Source organism: Calidris pugnax, unplaced genomic scaffold (genome assembly GCF_001431845.1).
Source record: "Calidris pugnax isolate Ruff unplaced genomic scaffold, ASM143184v1 scaffold251, whole genome shotgun sequence".
NCBI lineage: Eukaryota > Metazoa > Chordata > Aves > Charadriiformes > Scolopacidae > Calidris > Calidris pugnax.
Window position 1 is genome coordinate 1,368,674 of NW_015091133.1, and position 19,875 is coordinate 1,388,548.

The window sequence follows — 19,875 nt, forward strand, 5'->3', positions numbered from 1 at the left end:
CATGGAACCCCCCCCCCATACTCACAAACAGGGTTAGCCCCATGGTCACCAAGAGAGTGATCTGTTTCTCACAGCTTTTACCTGATTGATCAGGTCAATCATGTTTTCAAGAACTTTTGCTGCTTCTCTTTTTTCATCATCTTCCTCCTCTTTTGCCAGTTGTCTTATTTTAGCTTCAGCAGCTTTGCTAAATAATACCTAGAATAAAGAAGAGAAGTTTGTCAAGAGCAGCCCACATCACAAACTAGGATGGGCGCAGCAATGAGGGAAAAAAGCTACCATTTAAGCCCAAATAACCACGATTAATGTTTGTTACTGGGAATTCCCATCCCCAGATAAAACACAGAGGAGTTGGTGGCGATACTACGATAAAAACAGGATAATCAGGACGTGAAAGACCTTCTTCTCCAGCTAATCCACCTAAACCTTTGTAGGTATCAGCTGATCTGACACCTTACGTGCTCGTACTCACCGTACCGTGTCCGTTTGCCTCAAAATAAACACCCACATCAAACTCCTGGGCCTTGTGGTGCAAGTGTTTGACTCCGGTTTTGACGCAGTGCACGGGTACCTGCAGCACAAGGAGATGCAGAGAACATCAGGGTTAGAGACTCCTCCAAGGACAGGAACTGCAGGAGAAGTGCCAGGAGCTGAGCCCCAGCCCGGGCTGTTACACACCAACCTCCCCAGAGCTGCAGTTGTCCCCTGTTTCTACAGATCCAATTCAAAAGATTTCAATTATTCAACTGGAAGTAAAGCCTGATTATTTTTTTTTACTTTTATTTTTTAAAATAAAACCCCAACCCCAAAAAAACGCAATTCATTTTATGACTTGAGGGAACACAGCAGATTTTTGTTGAACCAATACCTTACCTTGATTTCTGCAGTGAACAACATTTACCCTGTTGGAGAAGACTCACTTCCTTATAAAGCCATAAAGTCCACAACTTGTTCCAGAACTAACAAGGAATTTTGTTTAGTTTTTGCCAAATATTTTTTAAACTAGTAAAAGCTGACTAAAACTTCTTCAGCTCTGCTTGTTTGCCACCTTTACCACCAAGAATTTACTTGCTACTGCAAGGTTTGAAAGACTCATTTATTTTAGCCTAGTTGAAGTTTTCCTGCCAATCATATTACTGTAGCATTTATTTTAAAAGTAAACAAATTTGCAGTAAGCAATCGAACTTCTTCAGCTTTGCTTGCTGGCCTTTCCTTTACCACCAAGAATTTACTTGCTACTGCAAGGTTTGAAAGACTCATTTATTTTAGCCTAGTTGAAGTTTTCCTGCCAATCATATTACTGTAGCATTTATTTTAAAAGTAAACAAATTTGCAGTAAGCAATATTTGGAGAAAACTAACAAAAAAAAAAAAGGAGAATACCTTCAGTGTTTGCTCGAGGTAGTGTGTGGAACTCCCGTTGGCGTACGCTGTCTGTACCACTGCCATCTGCAAGGTCTGTCCCACCTGAGCAAACCAAGAAGCAAGATGTGCTTTACTGTCCAACAGGCTCACAGCCAGAGGGGTAGAATAGATGGAAGGATAATCAGAATTATTAGAACCATAGAATGGTTTAGGTTGGAAGGGACCTTTAAGATCATCTTGTCCAACCATCAACCCAACTCTGACAAAACCCATCACTAAACCATGTCACTAAGCACTATGTCAACCCGTCTTTTAAATACCTCCAGGGATGGTGCCTCAGCCACCTCCCTGGGCAGCCCAGTCCAAGGCTTAAGAACCCTTACTGAGAGACACAAAAACCAAAGAGAATGGAACATTGATGTTTTGTACACTGAAAACCACCACGATTTCCTGCTAAGAAAAAGTTCCAGGTTAAAATACCTGTGCTGAGATTTTTTATTTGGAGTGTGGAAGTCACACCTTCATAAAAACAACATTTTGGCTGCACCAGTGAGCTCCAGGACTGATCATTTTTTAAACTGGCTTCACTTTAAGTGGATGTAGAGAGACCATACACATACAAACTAACACAGCTCCCTTAGACTATTTTACACTTTACAAATTCAAGTGTCAGCGTTCATTTCACACGTTAGAGTTACCTTGGCAAGAAGTTCTTTAAGGAAGATACTAATTAAAGTCGCTATTTTATCTCCATCGATTAAGTGAAAATGGCCAGTGGTGTCCTTATAGTAATAAACAATTCTATCTGCATCACCATCAAACGAGCAGCACCTCTCATTGGGATTCATGTCCAGCCCTAGTACACACAGAGTTACAAATGCAAGTTAGAGAGAGAGAAAAAGACATTAAAATGTTTAAATTAGTCCCATTGTGGGTCTCATGTGGAAATGAGCTCTGTGCAGACACACACACAAAAAAACTAACGCTCTGAAACAGACGTTGCTTTTATTTAGAGACTTGCAACTGCCAGCAAAGCCACCCCTCAAGTGCAGTTACAACAGGAGGCGGCGCATAAATCCTGCTGTTCAAAACAGCCCCATCACCACGATTTCTCAGAGCTGCACAAAAACCACACAGGCAGATCTGCTGGCTGTAAAATACCTTATGTTCAGTTTGCCTGATGTTCAATTTATAACAACAATGTATACAATGCTTAAGCAGTACCTGCCTCAAAAACTCTCCAGGCTGAATGGAAAGCTAGGAAACAGCCCCCACCTGACACAGCGATGCCACACAAAAACAAACTCCTCTTTTATTAAGGTAGGTCTTGCTTTTCTTAAAGATTAACCTCATGAATGAACAGGAGAGTTCACATTAACCTCAGAGTCCACTTCTCAGACACTGCAGGCTGATTTCAGAGCCCAGACTCCACAGGGAGCTCCAAAGGAGTCTGCATCCTGTAAACCCCTTCTTGGAAAAACACGTTTTAGTACACAAGAGGACACACCTCGTCCTTCAGAGCACAGGAAACTACACCCCAAAACTTGCCTGTTCCTTCTCCTGTCTGCCTGCAGTGGCACAGGACAACACATCCCAACACCACTGAGGTCCACAAACCAAAGCACGAGGGAACAGACACCACGACATTGAAGAGGTTGAGACTCCCCATGACTTTAAACAGGAAGCCGTTATCAATTAACGCTTCAGAGAAATCAGATCATTTATTTCAGCAAATGCCTAGGACCTTGGCCTTCAGATTTGACTAGCAGCTGCAGTGAGGGTGCAGTTGTCAAACAGAGAGCCTCAAATATCACTAGGACCTTGGCCTTCACATTTGACTAGCAGCTGCAGTTGTCAAACAGAGAGCCTCAAATATCCCATCCAGCCTGCTCCCCCAGTTCAGGGATCTCCTTTTATGCACTTTGCACGATGTTGGTTGAAATCATTTCCTCACTGGCTTATGTCAATCAGTCATTCTGCTGGCACCAAGCTACTAATTATCCCAGCTCTTCCTCAGGAACCCAGAAAAGTGGCTGCAGTCCCAGCCCACAATGTAAATGTTTCTTGATAACACATGGGGAAGTAAAGCAAATAAAAACGAGCGGGTCCTAACTGATCTCTGGACTCTGCCAGCTCCACGTTCAGAGCAGATTGTCAAACACACACCAGCCAGTCAGGGAAATATTGGCTCCTCCAAACAGTTTAGACACACACAAATCCAGGGTGTGCCAAACCCAGCCCTACGAATTCTCTCTTTCCATTGCACAAGCAGAACTGTTCATACAGTTACCCAGGAAGAAACTGGGAGCTCAGCTTATCCAGAGAAGATACAACCATTGCTAGGCCCTGCGCTTTCAGATCCGGAGAGGAGGTAAAAGGACATAAAATTACCAACCACGTACCTTTGGGTGGTTTCTGGTGAACTTTCACAAAATCTGCACCACATAAGTGATTCAGTTTCTCCTTGGTCCCGTCATTGTACAGGTGAATCTGCACCTCCTTTGGAAAGTAGGGCTCCATTTCTGACAGTTTCAGGGCTCCTATCCCATTGGCACAGTCGATCTTCAGGTGCCTCTGACCCTCTCCAGAGCTGGGAGACTGAGCGCAAGGGAAGAAGAGGCAAAGTGAACTCACACCCCAGGGAAACCACACCTAAACGCACGCTGAATTTGAAAAATCTGACCCAAACAAGCTAACAAATAGAAGATACTCATTTTGGACGTTTGCCTGAAGAAGACAACACCCTGCATTCACCTTTTTGATCAGTTCCGTAAAAGCTTTGGATAGTTTTTCATAATAACCTTCCAGTGTTGCTTTTCCATACTGCCCTCGGGTGTTCTGACAGCAGACCATGTAGTGGAGCTGCGGCGTCGTCACCAGACCATAATCTAGCATAAAATAAAAGGCCCAACATTCAGAAATATAACCCTAAATTAATGACTCCTTAAAAGCTGCACAGTATTTGCTATTCTACAATAAACCGACAAATGCAGTTTGACGAAAGAAAACCCCTATGAAAGTTTTCAAGCTCTTGTTAGGAAAAGATGACACCCCCCCCCCCCTCACTAAATTAATGACTCCTTACAAGTTGTACAGTATTTGCTATTCTACAATAAACTGACAAACGCAGTGCCGAAAGAAAACTATGAAAGCTTTCAAGCTCTTGTTAGGAAAAGATGAACCTCCCCCCCTTGCATTAAAGCCATCAACTACCCTGAAAGAAGATTATTACAAGCAAAAATGGAAATGGTGTCTGGGCTACTGCTTTAGGGCTACAGAAAAGAGTCACATTTACATAAAAACCTGAAATCTGACTAGAATAATGTAAGTTTAACATACCGTGGTACTGACCACCTAGAACAGAGATACCATCGATTACTGACTGGGAGAGTTTCTCGCTGCTTGGCCTGGAAAACAACAAATGCAACTTACAAGCTTTGAAGAGGACATTTCTGCATGGACATGAGAAGGAAGCACATGTGAAAGAAGACTCTACAAGCTTCCTGCCAGTAGACTGAGACTCAATATGAAGAAATCCACAATTTTTTTCTATCATAGGCACCTCCCAACAAAGAAATTTGAAAGCCACCACCTCAGAGAATCGTAGAGAGATATAAACTGCTGAACACATATGGATGTCACATGGTACCCACAAAAAAAAAAATCCCAAAAAGCTAAACCTACATTAAAGCTTCCTGTTCAGAAGCAGCACTAGGAAGTTCTCATAACTATCAAGGAAGCTAAAATAGGAATATCTTTGGGAAACTATTGTTTATTGCTAAAATCATACATTAACAGGTATTAACCTGCCATAAACCCCCCCCATAATCTGGCTGTGGAGGGCTAAACATTCAAAAGAACCCATGAAGAAAGCGTTGGCACTTCCATAAACCTACAGCATTTTGTAATTACCTGGTGTCTCTACCAATAAAAACTGAAGCATCTTTGTGCTGGTTCACTGCTGCTTTTTGGCAGATCTCAGTTATTATTTTCTGTAATTCTTGCTCCTCTGCATTGGCTAGTTGTGTGGCATACTCTTCCCAGGAAGGGTGCAGCATTTCTCCAAGAGGATCAACCAGCTTTACGCCGTTATCTTCCTTAGGAAAAAAAAGAAAAAAGAACAAAAAGTAGGAAACTTAATAAAATCTCTTTGAAGAAAGCCATCACATCATTCATTCACATTGCTTATTTCAATGTATAGCATTTCTGGGAAGCAATAGCTTAGCTGCTTATTTAGATCTCCAAAAAAAACCCCAAAAGTCATGTAACCAGCATATTAAATAAGCAACTTTTTCACCCTTACAATTTTAGTATGAAATTCATTTGACATTGAAATGATGTCAGGGGAGACTCTAATAACCTGGAATGCTCCACAGCAGCAGAAGTCTAAATGCCTTCTTTGTAACTGCTGCATCTCTTTATTTTTCAAACTGGCAGATTTTGCTCAAAGGTTCGTCTCTTCTTAAGGGTACTCCCAGCTTGCCAAAATTCCTACATTACAGCATTTCCACAGGAGAGAAAATGACGCTTGTGTGACAGGGAAAAGGAACTTCAAACATGCCAGGGATCGTATTTGCAGGGCACAGGCTAAACAAATGCTTTCAGCAGGTCCAAGTGCCTTCAGGATCTGTTTTCTCGGTACCACAAAGAGCTTTGATTCTACCAGACTGATCACATCTACTTATTCTTTTAAAGAAGAGGTGGTTCTTACTTCAGGATTGTGAGATGCCGTGACCATGATGCCAATGGTAGATGCCACAGCTTTGGACCTGAGAACTGCCAGCAAGCCCATGCGGAACATGACGTGATCCAGCTGCTGGGCCTTGGTGCGGAATCCAGCGGTGCCATACTGCAGGGTGAGTCCAGCAGGTTTGGGGTGCAATGCTGAGTATTTTTTAAGGGCTTCAGTATCCATTTCTGGAGAAGGAAGCAACACGGGTACAAGTGAGAGAAGGCAAGTCATTCCGTTTCACAGTTTGCGCTCTATTTCATTTCGAAGCACAGAGGTATCTTAAACCCTTCGTGTCAAATCCCTCAGGGGGAGACTGTGAGGGGGACCTCCACCAGAAGGAGCCCCTGTATTCCCAGTATAGCACTGGATAAACGGAGCCCCACCAGATTTCACCAGGCCACGAAGGTGAGGAGAGCCACCATTCTCAATCAGCCACGTCCAGGCATCCTAAATGAAGTTAATTCTCGCTGTAACTAGCCACTCAGCGGCCACAACTCTATATATTAACTTCTGAGTTCAAAAGGGGCCTGTCCTCCCTCCTCAAGCCCTCGCAGCCCCAGGGAAACCCCCCGGCCGCGCCTCACCTGGATCTCTCACCGGGAGGGCGGCCCTGCACCGACCCCACCCCACGCCTCAGGCAACCTGAGGCGCAGACGGCCGTGAGGAGGGGGGAGAGCCGGCCAGCCGGAGGCACTCCACCACAAGCAGCCCCTTCTCTGCACACCGGAGGGCTTCAGGAGCCACCCAGCACCCACTCGCGATGAGACCGAAGCCCCCACTCCAACCACCTCACCCGCCACCTCAGCCACCACCACAGAGCTCCCCTTCCGCAGCCGGCGCGGCCCCGCCCCCGCGCCGCGCCCGCCCATTGGCCACGCCCCCGTCAGTCAGAGCCGGGGGCAGGGTTTTGCGGCCCGCCCATTGGCCACGCCCCCTGTCAGTCAGGGCCGGGGGTTGGGGCCTGACAGGGGGCGTGGCCAATGAGCGGGCCTCGCGCCTGCGCGCTCCCTTCCCGCCCGCGTCTCGCTCAGCGGCGGTTGAGCGGCCGCGTCTGAGGCGGGCTGAGGTAGCGACCTGAGGCGGAGAGCTGCTCGCCGCTTCTCCTCGCCCCGCCGGCTTCTCCTCAGCGGGTGTAGGCGGCATGAAGAGACCTGTCGCTTCCCTCCCTCCCGTCCTCTCCGCTCCGCGGGCCAGGTGAGGCTGGCGGCGCGCATGCGCGGCCTAGGGGTGATGGCCGCTCGCAGGCCGCGGTGCTCCCTCCCATTTATCTCTTGTAGGCTCCTTTCTCCCGTTTTGTTGTGGAATAAGCCCCTGAGAGGTTAATTGTTAAAGGGTTTTGCACTCAGCTGTATTCAATGCGAATTTTGCCTTTTAAAAATAGCGGGGTTTCCCGCTGGTGCTGTGTGTTAAGCTCCCGGGCTTTGACTTCAGGCCTCAGAATCACATGGGGTTGGAAGGGACCTCTGGAGATCATCTAGTCCAACCCCCCCGCCAAAGCAGGTCCACCCAGAGCAGATCCCACAGGAACGTGTCCAGGTGGGTTTGAATGTCTCCAGAGACAAACACTCCACCACCTCTCTGGGCAGCCTCTGCCAGGGCTCTGCCACCCTCACAGGAAAGAAGTTCCTCCTCATGTTTAGGTGGAACTTATTATTTACAGGTTTGTGCCCGTTCCCTCTTGTCCTGTCCCTGGGCACCACTGAAAAAAGACTGGCCCCATCCTCCTGACACCCACCTTTTAAGTATTTATAAGCATTGATCAGTTCCCCCCTCAGTCTTCTCCAGGCTAAAAAGACCCAAGTTCCTCAGCCTTTCCTTATCAGAGAGATGCTATAAACCTGGATGAGGACGCAGTGCCTGCTGTGCAGCGCTACCTGAGAAACCCTGATGGAAGCGGTGCGATGGCTGTGGCAATAAAAGAATACCTGGAGCTCCAGCTGCTGGAAGTGGAAATGCTCCTTTCGATGTTTCCCAAAAAAGGTGAACTAAACCTGGATAAGGATGCAGTGCCTGTTGTGCAGCGCTGCCTCTGAGAGGTTAATTGTTAAAGGGTTTTGTACCCAGCTGTGTTTAATGCGAATTTTGCCTTTTAAAAATAGCGGGCTAAACCTGGATAAGGATGCAGTGCCTGTTGTGCAGCGCTACCTGAGAAACCCTGATGGAGCTCTGCCCCCACAGCTTGAATATTCAATTGCTGTTGATGTAGGGGAGCCAAAGGTGAGAAATTCCACATAGATGTGTTCATGCTGGTGTTTTTATTACTCCTGGTGCATGCAGACACTTAAAAACTGCACTGAAAAAAGGGGGGAACTCCCTCCCTAATTTGTTGTTTCAAAAGTCGAGAATAACAAAAAGCTTTTGGTTTTAATTATTTATTTGACTCTAGAATTGATTTGGCCAAGAAAGGCTAGTAGAATCACTGATAGTGGATAACCAATGTGGCAGATTGTCAAGGAACTTGGAAAAATAATTAGTCATTCTACAGTTCACTTCTCTCTGCAGGACTCATAATAGGATTGTATTGAAATAGGACTGTAGTGAAAGTCTCCTAATGGTATACAAGAGGTTCAAGTACATGAATCCTCTCCTGCTCTTGGACCAGAGGCAGGGTTCAATTTCCAAAGAACTGGAGTGCCTCGTTGTCAGATGCTGTAGGAATAACGGAGAGAAATTAACAGCCTGTGGTTTTTAGATCAGGCAAGATAATCCAGAGGTTTCCCCAGCCTAAAATGCGCATAAATCTTTTTATCTCCTATAATTTGAGAACGCTGCGTCTGTTAGGGTGAATACTTGCTTAAAATCATAATAGTGTCTCTATATACAATATATAGTCATAGAAGAAGAGTCGAGTGTGTCTTGCAGAATTGATTTTCTTTGTGTGTGTGTGTGTGTTCTGTTGAAGGTGACAGTGGAAGCATAAATCTTTTTATCTCCTATAATTTGAGAACGCTGCGTCTGTTAGGGTGAATACTTGCTTAAAATCATAATAGTGCCTTTATATACAATATATACAGTCATAGAAGAAGAAGAGTTGAATGTGTCTTGCAGAATTGATTTTCTTTTTGTGTGTGTTCTGTTGAAGGTGACAGTGGAACTGCAGGTCCTGCTGCCTCACACGTATCCTCACGTAGCTCCTCGGCTTTTCGCAAGGTCAGATGCACTGCACAGGCAGCAGCAGCTGCAGCTCAACACCGCTCTGGCTTCTCACATCAGCTCTCTGCCTCCAGGTGAAGTGTGTGTGTATGAAGCTGTGCAGTGGGTGAAAGACAACACCTTGCCTTACCTGGAAGACAATAAAATCTCTTTGGAAAGCGCTACCAAAGAAGTGGTAGAAGTGAAAGAAACGCTGCGTCGCATGTGGATCTACAGCCATCATATATACAGGCAGGAATTGAGGAAAAAGATTTTTGACTCTGCAAAGAAGTTAAATCTGACTGGTTTCTGCCTAACGGGGAAACCCGGTGTCATCTGCGTGGAGGGACTCAGAGAAAACTGTGAAGAGTTCTGGCGTGTAATCAGGTATCCCAACTGGAAGCATATTTCGTGTAAGCACATGGAGAACGTGGAAACAGACAGAGGCATCGATAATCTTCGTCTCTTTGGGGCTTTTGAAGACTTACAGTTTCAGGCACATGGTGATTACGGCCTGAGGAACGACTATCACATGGATCTTGGCCAGTTTCTAGAATTCCTGAAACAACATCAAAGTGGACATATTTTTCAGATATTATTTGGTGTTGAAGGCAAACTTTCAGACAAATAAGAGAAACTGTAAGGTGTTTTAATTTTGGGCAGCAAGAGATGACACTAACATTGAAATATTGTGCCTTATAGCTACTGTGAAAAGGGAAGCTGTTTAACATACAAGGAGAATGGTTCAAGTAGTTAATCTGACCTTCTGTTCTGAATTGGCACGTATTTTTGAGGGGTGTTAATTTATTTTCTGAAACCTTAAAACTGGCATTTGTCACTATGAGCCACACCTCTAAGTGCTTGTAAGGTGATAAAAATCCCAAATTCTGAATTCCACACTTGTACCTGCTCACCTGTACTGTGCTGTCTGTTTCAAAGCCGAGGTGCAGCCCTGCAGTTACACTCCACATACGATGTCTTCTGCTGCTCCACAAAGCATCTCCTCCATCTTCATTCAGCAAAGACTCGTGTCCAACCCCAGGACCAAGCTTTGCTTTTAAATAAGGGGTGGGGGGAAGAAGAAAGAGGCCCATGTCACCCTTGTATGTGTTGGGTAGTACCTATACAACCATATTGCTGATAACACCGGTTTTGCAATCCTTTTCCTATCATCTCATGATGTTCTGGTTATATTAATAGTTAATTTTTCAGCTGCTCAACTCACTGCATTTTATATTTACATTGGTTGGCCAAGCACCTTGAAAATGTCTAAGATGAGATAAAGTTGAGTGTTTGCTCTGGTTTTCCCCTACTTTACATGAGGAAATTATATAAAATGTAGAAAGACGGGAAAAAAGTATATTTATATTATATATGAAATAAAAATGCATATAACTTTACTGATATTTCCTATGTCAAATTAGTACTGAGAGACCAGAATTAATATAATTTCCTGTTACAAGCTGCTGGAAAAAAGCCTCTGACTAGTTGAATAACTGATGTTTATTAGAAAATACTTAGTCAAAAAAAAGCCAATTCATAACATTTTGATACTCTCTTTTTGTCACCAACGTGGAGGCCAAGCGCTTCCATGAACTTCAGTGTATCAGACCAGTAGTTCTCTTGGTGGGGGAGATGAAATCTTAGGAAGGATGGTCCCGAGGATGTTAAAATACTCTAATTCAATGTGAACAAAAGGTTCTGCAGGGTCAGTTCTTGTTAGAAGATTTCACTCCTCCACGCAGGAGTGACCAATAAGGTTGTTTTCTGGAGGAAAATATTCTAACCTTACTGTTGGTTAAACTTTTGGTTTTTTTTAAATAATAGCTCAACAATTCATGCAAATTTTATTGTGATCCAAAACAAATTAAAGAGTCATTGTATGCATTTCTTAATTTTCATGGTACCATTTGTCAGCTTAAGTTCTCATTGACATTTGTGACAAAACTCAAGTCAAAATACAACCACTAATTTCAATAACAAAAGCATTTGTCAAACTATAGAATAGGACGTCTCAATTAAAATAATGATACAACACAAATATATTTCTCAGATTAATTTTTTATTTCCTGCTGTGTAATTAATGTGATTCCTTGATCTGAGTTTCTAACCAAATATTACGATTTAGAAAAAGTTGTCTGTATCTTAAAAAAAAAAATCAGCTATTCTTAGGCTTCCTAGGCGGAAATGTTCTGAATATTTTAATGCTTTTGAAGGGCTGTTAGTTTGTTCGTTCTTCATTAAATAGTCACAGTTTCACTTTCATGGCTTCTTCGGGCCAGGAGTAGGAGTCGGCCACGAAGCTGTTGTAATCGGTGCTGTAAACCTGAGAGCGGATGAAGGCTTCGAGGTCCTTGGGCTGGGGGTAGGTGGAGGCAGTGTTATTCCTGTAGGCTTCTTCTGCGATCTAGAAAGATATATTAACATCTTAATTAGCGCTGCTAAACTATCCCCCAAACCCCAAGCACTGAGATATGATTTTTGCCTTTCCATCAGCAGGTGACCCTGGTTTAGCGTCTTCTCCAAAGCGCTGTAAGAGAAGCGTGATTTGTTCAAAGCCTCCGTGCTCCCTGCAGACTAGAGATGTGGTATTCCAAAAAAATTGTGAGTATTCCTCTCCTGGAAAAGACTGTGGCTAAACCTCTCCGACTGGATAAGCCAGAACAGGTATTTGCAGGAATAAAAGTTCAAAATGTTCTGAATATTTTAATGCTTTTGAAGGGCTGTTAGTTTGTTCGTTCTTCATTAAATAGTCACAGTTTCACTTTCATGGCTTCTTCGGGCCAGGAGTAGGAGTCGGCCACGAAGCTGTTGTAATCGGTGCTGTAAACCTGAGAGCGGATGAAGGCTTCGAGGTCCTTGGGCTGGGGGTAGGTGGAGGCAGTGTTATTCCTGTAGGCTTCTTCTGCGATCTAGAAAGATATATTAACATCTTAATTAGCGCTGCTAAACTATCCCCCAAACCCCAAGCACTGAGATGTTTTGCTTTTCCATCAGCAGGTGACCCTGGTTTAGTGTCTTCTCCAAAGCGCTGTAAGAGCAGCGTGATTTGTTCAAAGCCTCCGTGCTCCCATGATTTTTGCCTTTCCATCAGCAGGTGACCCTGGTTTAGCGTCTTCTCCAAAGCGCTGTAAGAGAAGCGTGATTTGTTCAAAGCCTCCGTGCTCCCTGCAGACTAGAGATGTGGTATTCCAAAAAAATTGTGAGTATTCCTCTCCTGGAAAAGACTGTGGCTAAACCTCTCCGACTGGATAAGCCAGAACAGGTATTTGCAGGAATAAAAGTTCAACAGAGATCAGGCAGAAAGGATCGTTTGGTAACATTTTCCTTTTTTTTGTATTTTAAATAACACAAGTAGAGGAGGAATTTCTATCACCATGTTTCTGCACAGGTGGCCTGATTTTGCCTGAGGAATGGTAAATAACATTCCTGCAGACTAGAGATGTGGTATTCCAAAAAAATTGTGAGTATTCCTCTCCTGGAAAAGACTGTGGCTAAACCTCTCCGACTGGATAAGCCAGAACAGGTATTTGCAGGAATAAAAGTTCAACAGAGATCAGGCAGAAAGGATCGTTTGGTAACATTTTCCTTTTTTTGTATTTTAAATAACACACACAAGTAGAGGAGGAATTTCTATCGCTGTGTTTCTGCCAAATGCACAGGTGGCTTGATTTTGCCTGAGGAATGGTAAATAACATTTTGACATCTACAGAACAGTTAGTGCTGAGTGAAGGGAGCTCTTTCGTGCGTGAGGGCTCCTTCTTGTTCTTCCAAAGAACTATGCAATAAGTGGAATTATTCACAGCAAGGTGACCAGGACAGAAAACAATAATTGGAGAAAAAAAGGTCACAGACCAGCAAAATAACCTCCTAAAATGCTGCTTCCCCACTCATAAAAAACAGAATGAGGATAAATGAGGATAAATACATTATTTGAAAGCTGCTTCTTTTTTCTAGGGCAGCAAAATTTCTTGGGGAACTGAGGGTTTACTGAAAATCCCTCTGTATCAGCCTGTATTTGCCAGTAAAAACCAACCAACCCCACAAACTCTGGCCCAAACCTGAGCCATAAAAAAAGCATCCCCTGCAGTTTGTTGTTCTGATGGGCCAGAGTGAGGATTGGAACAAAAGGGACACGTGTCTGGCCAGAGGGTGACACTTCATCAATGGCAAGAGAGTGTCATCAATGTCCAAAGGTGTCCGAACTGAGGGTTTACTGAAAATCCCTCTGTATCAGCCTGTATTTGCCAGTAAAAACCAACCAACCCCACAAACTCTGGCCCAAACCTGAGCCATAAAAAAAGCATCCCCTGCAGTTTGTTGTTCTGATGGGCCAGAGCGAGGATGGGACCAAAAGGGACACGTCTGGACAGAGGGTGACCCTCCATCAATGGAAAGAGAGTGTCATCAATGTCCAAAGGTGTCCTCACAGCTCCCATAGGGTACACCTGGGGACCTGCAGCTGAGGGACGGGCAGCACAGCTGGGGCCCTACAGACACAAACACTTGCTACAGCTACGTATCTTTCCTTGTCTTTGGGTTACATTTATGAATTTACATTTTAATTTTGAAACAGCTACTTGGCCAAAGTTGATTGACGTAAACTGACGTCAACTTGTGTCACGGCCTGTGTTGAGTTGATCAAAGCCAACGTTCCATTGCGTAGAGAGTGGGAAGAAAAGCAGCCACAGAAGGGTGAAAGGACTTACCCTGACGGCAATTTTCAGCGACACGTGCTGAATGGTGACCAAGGGAGGGTACAGGCGACCTTCCTGTAAGTTCTCCTCTGAAACTTGCTGTGCTATTACCTAGAAACAAAGCAGATGTGTTTAACTTGAAATGCAGGGGCAGCTGTAGTTTTATTAGACAGTGACCTGGTCTTCAGCAAATAAATGGTTCCACTTTGGCCAACCACGCAGATAGCAAGGACTTACCCTGACGGCAATTTTCAGCGACACGTGCTGAATGGTGACCAAGGGAGGGTACAGGCGACCTTCCTGTAAGTTCTCCTCTGAAACTTGCTGTGCTATTACCTAGAAACAAAGCAGATGTGTTTAACTTGAAATGCAGGGGCAGCTGTAGTTTTATTAGACAGTGACCTGGTCTTCAGCAAATAAATGGTTCCACTTTGGCCAACCACGCAGATAGCAACCTGGAGAAGTCATTTTTGACTGTTTACTCACTGGCCATATGAAAAATGTTCTCTGTGGAGATGTTCTCCACAGAGTGAGGAGAGACGCTGCTTGCACTGTCTGCTTATGAGCTCACCTCATGAACTTCCTCTGCTCCTGCAACAGATCCCTTTTAAGAAGCAAAGTGTCCCGGGTCTAATGGGAAGAAGCCTTTGGGTCTAACGATATTTCTGCAATCAGTAGCTAAAATTTGTTTATCTCTTTTATTCCAAAATAAAAACCAGCCTTTCAGGGTGACCCAGATGGGGATTCGCTGAGCCTGAGAATGAGCAGGTGCTGGTTTGCTGACCTGTCTCCTACTCTGTAATCTCTTTGCTGGACTTGAAGGTTTGATTTCTTTAACTGCCCACCTTTGTACCCCCTGGGGAGCTGCCAGTTACATTCAAATACCTTCTGGGCAAACTAAGCACAAAATACATATATTAAAAATGGTCTGACTTTATGCAGTTTTTAGTAGCCACCTTCACCCACATTCTCTACTAGAGTTCTCAAAGAGAGACGTGCATCAGCAGAATCCCAATTTCAAATTTCTCTGTCTCGTTTTGGGACAGAAAGGAAATGACTCCAGGGAGATGTCACTTGCCCTCTGAACAGCTGGGAACGTGTGACAGTCACAGGGAAAGGAGGTTCTTGTAGAGGGCAAGCTCGTACTTCTTAAATCTGTTACAGTTTATAAGGAGTTTCCATGGATATTTAGTGGCTCAGGCTTGCTCCCGGAGTGTATCCTTCCAGTTAGTTTCACCCAAAAGGAAACCAGTCCCCCTCTCCTCCCAAAACCATGCCACGCTGTGGAGCAAGGTGGAAGGTAGGGAGATGTTCTCCAGAAGACCATTCTGATGCAAAATAGAAGAGTAATAGAGAGGCGCCTTCAGTGTTCCCATCAGGAGAAATGATACATTTTGGTGCAATTACAGCTTAGATATTTAGTGTTCCCATCAGGAGAAACGATACATTTTGGTGCAATTACAGCTTAGATACAAAAGGTTAGAACCAAATCACTGAACCAGGAGTGTGGGGATACTCCTGCGTGGTGTGACCTGTAGTGGTGCTCTGTGGGTGGAAGGAAAACTGGTCTGTAGAGTGTCTGGTGGAGCCGTGTATGATCCGTCCAGAGGCTCTGAAAGCACCAGGAAAGTCCAGGAAACACCATGAAAGTAATACCCAAAGAGAAAGCCCAAAGTAGAGCTTTCTCTTTGGCCCAAAGAGAAAGCAAGAAGTGGAGTCTGGAGGGAAGAGACTCCAAAAGGAGCACAAACTGCTCCCTACAGTTCCTGTGGCCCGGGGGAAGTAGGACTTTGAGATGTTGGTGTGGAGAAACGCAGCCGAGATAAAAACCCACTAGGTGGAGCAAATACAACGTAGACCCAGTTTCTGCTTCCCATAATAGGGACTGGGCTGTTTAAAAACAACACGCAGCCCTCTGGTAAACCAAGACCTGCATCTGCATGTGTGAAGGGGAGCTGAAAACGTGACATTTCTGCTCCTCAGTTTGATGGGGCTCCGCAGGAAAGATGGAATCTGAAGAAACCAACAGCAAGTTGCTGATAGTCTAATGCATCACTGAAAACAAAAAAAAGGTTCAGGGGCAGATTCGTTCTGTTTCCTGATGGGGTTGACAGAAGTGCTCGAAGTGGGAGAGGAAGGAAGTTTAACTACACAGATGCCACGCTAGTCCTTCTACACAGCCCTGTAACAGCACTAAAAACTGTGCAAAACCAGGCATTTTCAAAGAGAGTGCCAACTTCTCCACGTCGTCTCTGAAAAACGCTTCTCCCTCAGTTCAGTGGCAGGGGAAAAAAATGATGACTCAACGTTTGGAATTATTAAGAAAATAAGAGGCGACAGAGAAAATGTAATTATCCCAATGTATAAATCCCCTCTGAACAGCAGGCATTTTTGCTCCATGTAGTTCAAACAAGACTGGGATGGAATCCGGAGGGATATAAAGAATAACAAGGTTGATCAAAAGGTTATTTTTTGCACAAGGAGACAAAAAATAATGAAATAGACTGGGGAGAAAAAAGAGAAGACTGAAAACACAAAAAGACAACTGATGGTGAACATTTCCTATGGCGCTATAAGGAGCAGGAAATCATAAGAGGGGAGTTTCTTTTTCCACAGAAAGCATAGTGAAATTGCGACGAAAAAAGATGTTCAAATGTATAAAGATGTTTAAAAAGCCTCTAGGCTCATGTAGGAAAGAGAAATCCGTGCAGGGATAAAAGCTGCAGCGCAGGGAGGCCATAAAGGAGAGGCTTCCAGAAGCTGAGGAGCCTTTTCAGCAGAAGGAGCGCTCTGTATTTTCCCCTTATTTATCCTCTTTTCCTCAACTCTGCTGCTAATTACTTTCACAGGAAGATACGGAGCTGTTTGGATCTTAGGTACAACCCAACATGCTATTTTTGTGTTTTGAATTTTAATTCATTCAAGTTTTTAATAGAGAAATTAGCTAAGCCTTATTGCAGAACCTAAACGAATGGCAGCCAAGACAGGAGGAATGGCACAAAGTGAGTGGGGGCATCTTTTGGAGGACATATTCTCTATAATGAAAGGATTTAACAGGATTATTTCTGGAGTAACTTTGGTCACACGTGCCAAGAATATTTCACTAGTTGATAATTCCCTTTTAGGACTTAGAAGAATAGGTAATGTCCCTTGTCATCACAGAGCGATTGCCTGCAATTAAGCAGTATTACAGCTTACAGTACCTTAGATTTACTGCCCAAAATCAAAGTTACATTCTGGTTTACATGGCAGGGAGAAAAGAACACGGAAAGTAGGGTTTGCTGCAGTTACAATAAGCTGTTTGTGGCTTTTATCAGATCTATCTGGAGAAGTGGCAAAGCAAGAAGACGGGAGGTGCAGGCAGGCAATCTGGGCTGCTTATTTTTTATACTCTTTTTTTTTCAGGTAAACTACTGCTACAATCAGAGAAGGTCCCTCTGTCTAAAACACATGGTTTTGGTGCTTTAAATTTTGCAGCATCTCATGTGCTTCCATTTCCAATGGAAAAATACTAACTGCTATTCTAAACCCCACATGAAACTACTTTGATTTTATCCTTCTATTAAAAAAAAAAAGCCAAGAAAACAGAACAAAAAGCGCTTTTCCCTTTGCTTTGTACTGTGATTTCAGCTCAGGGCCTAGGGAGCCCTCCCTGCCTTCAGAGCCCTGACACCTCTTCTGACAACCCATCAGTTGTCCCCTTGCTCGGTGACCACCTGTAGCTCACCCAGCCCCAGTCACACGAGCAGGGACACCAGATGTGGCTGCTCTTGGCTCCCACCATAAGGCCAGCAGCCATTCATTGATCTTACCATCAACAGGGACTTTCTATGCAAGAAAAAACCCCACATTTTTACATGTCAAACTTTTCTAGGGATTTTTCTAGAGGATGGCAGTGATATAGCAAAAGCTTTACCAAAAAAAGAAGAGTCAGGAGGGAAACTTGAGAGAATTTAAAAGCTTCCTCACAAGTTCTGATACCAGTTTACTTCCCTGCCTGTTACATTTCTCTGTTCAATTAAGTTTCTTTGTTCAGAACAGATTTTTTTCTGACTTAGTAGCTGCCACATGAAACATTGTTCAATCCACGTGTCTGTCACCTTTCATCCATCACCGTTCCATATATAGGAACCATTTCACTCAAACCAAAGTGAAGCAGCTTCTAGGATGAAATAAGACAACTGTTTAACACGGCAGTTTAGACCCAGCAGGCGAGGATCACCGTATCCAACTGAAATTACAGGGAAGGATTTAAAGGGAGGATATAATTATCCAAAGACTTAGGAGATGGATCATTGCCCTCCTGAGATGGTTAAAGCCAGTGGAGACAGTCTGGGCTTTTTACTAATTTTAAAGATGGAAATTGTGAATATCTTTCTTATAGAGGGCAAGCTGCTGGCAAGCTTTTTAAAAGATGCCATAGTATCCACATTTAAAAAAACCCTTCAGAAATGCAGCAGGGGCAGCGTGCAAGTGCTCAGCCTTTAAGAAGCTTCCTATCACATTTCTTCCCTTTAATCCATGGAGAGGACACAAGCAGGAAGAACCCTGGAATGCAGTATTCCCTTAGTGGGGCTGCAAGAGTTGAGTCAGGCATTCTCACTTCTGCTAAGTGGGACAACTAAATTATTATTTTTTTTTTTAATTGTTCCATAATAGTTGCTAATTGCACTGCTTTGAGGCTTCCTCTGTGTGCTACTGACACTACCCCTGCATTTCCAAGGGTGCTTACACAGTTTCTTTGAAGATTAGGATGCTGCACTTTGATGAGGTTCTGTGGATTGTAATTTATATGAGCTGGACTGGGTAGAAATTACCACTGAAGTACATCTGGGTTAATTAGAGTTAACTTGGCAAATTGAGGCCAGCCTTCTGCCTGATTTCCATACCCTTTAAAAAAAGGCATCAGGCTTGTAATGACTTTGCATGGACACAATGTGAGAACCTGACAGCCCCACCATGTGCTGCTCAGGGCTCTTTAATCACTGTCTGCACGGAGCCTGGGATGAGCTGGAAGCATCACTGGGTGTCACATCACCCAGCAGAAGGAATGAGTCCCATGAGGCTCATGACGTTGCTCTTGGTGCCAGAGGCAACGGAGGAGACAGGAACTCTAGGAGAGGGTAGGAAAGGGGTGAGATGGGGTCAGAAGGAGGAATGGTAAGTGCTATGACGCTATCATGGATGAAGAGCAAAGGTCCTGGACCCAGAAAAGCACAGAAAGTTGCAATTTTCTTACGTGAGAAACAGCTACAGAAAGACTGACTGCTTTGTAAAAAAAAATAATAAATGCGCTAAGCATTTTCAACCACTGCAGGTAATTTATTATTTGAGAATCCTCTACTCAAAAATAAAGGCCAGATTCTTCTGTACACGTTGAAGACACAAGTAGGATGTCCTGCTGTAAGACAGTGGGTGTCAGATTTTGAACAACGGCTGGAAGGAGGTGGTGAATGACTCCTAGAACCAAAATAGTTTGCTCTCTGTTCAGCTCTTGCCCACTAAGTGGACATAAAGGACATAAAATTGCCTGCAGTAAGAAAAGAACCAGTGCAGAAAAGGGTAAGAAAGAAAATGGGAAGAATAACACGAGAATCCTGTCAGACTGTGGTGCAAGGAACCACAAGGCAATGGAGCACTTTCACCAGCTGTTGACAAGGGAGGGCCACCAAAAATGATGCCAACGGCTCTAGTCAGAAATAGCAAAAAGCTAAAAAGCTAAAAGAAATTATATTTTTTGCAAGGAAAAAACTCACAAAAGCCACCCCAAAGCTGCCAGCATCAAAATATAGTTCCTTTCAATCTAAAGTCAAACCTTTGCACCCGTGTCTGCAAACTGCACCTCTGAGCATTCACCCATGATCATACAGCACTGAAGTCTTTCCTCTTTTTCCTTGCCAACAGAAGGTGAAGTTTGTGTCAGATGACCTTTGGACCAAGTATTAACTTA

The 19,875-nt window shown here is 44.0% G+C and overlaps 3 protein-coding genes across 4 annotated transcripts in view; 1 reads left to right on the forward strand and 2 right to left on the reverse strand.

Moving 5' to 3' along the window:
* Positions 1–7,307, reverse strand: part of PGM3 (phosphoglucomutase 3) — a 13,445-nt gene extending 6,138 nt beyond the window's left edge. Inside the window, exons 1-10 of one of the 2 annotated variants that reach the window (XM_014958522.1) lie at positions 7,171–7,307; positions 6,076–6,281; positions 5,277–5,461; positions 4,704–4,771; positions 4,119–4,252; positions 3,767–3,962; positions 2,063–2,220; positions 1,383–1,466; positions 473–571; positions 82–198 (exon numbers count right to left, since the gene is read on the reverse strand). In XM_014958522.1, coding sequence (XP_014814008.1) covers positions 82–198; positions 473–571; positions 1,383–1,466; positions 2,063–2,220; positions 3,767–3,962; positions 4,119–4,252; positions 4,704–4,771; positions 5,277–5,461; positions 6,076–6,279 — 1,245 coding nt within the window. In that variant the 5' untranslated portion in view covers positions 6,280–6,281; positions 7,171–7,307. Of the gene's footprint in view, positions 1–81; positions 199–472; positions 572–1,382; positions 1,467–2,062; positions 2,221–3,766; positions 3,963–4,118; positions 4,253–4,703; positions 4,772–5,276; positions 5,462–6,075; positions 6,282–6,680; positions 6,919–7,170 lie in introns of those variants that run through there. The other variant, XM_014958521.1, reaches the window with a different exon arrangement.
* A 690-nt stretch (positions 7,308–7,997) lies between these two features.
* On the forward strand, positions 7,998–11,269 carry RWDD2A (RWD domain containing 2A). Its single transcript, XM_014958509.1, has 3 exons — positions 7,998–8,062; positions 8,196–8,313; positions 9,179–11,269. Exons 1-3 carry the CDS (start codon positions 7,998–8,000, stop codon positions 9,857–9,859), a joined length of 864 nt encoding a protein of 287 aa, XP_014813995.1. The 3' UTR covers positions 9,860–11,269.
* A 3-nt stretch (positions 11,270–11,272) lies between these two features.
* The window catches only part of ME1 (malic enzyme 1, NADP(+)-dependent, cytosolic), a 175,287-nt gene continuing 166,684 nt past the window's right edge, over positions 11,273–19,875 (reverse strand). The window contains exons 13-15 of the mRNA XM_014958527.1: positions 14,163–14,261; positions 11,923–12,140; positions 11,273–11,417 (exon numbers count right to left, since the gene is read on the reverse strand). Coding sequence (XP_014814013.1) covers positions 11,982–12,140; positions 14,163–14,261 — 258 coding nt within the window. The 3' untranslated portion in view covers positions 11,273–11,417; positions 11,923–11,981. The remainder of the gene's footprint in view (positions 11,418–11,922; positions 12,141–14,162; positions 14,262–19,875) is intronic.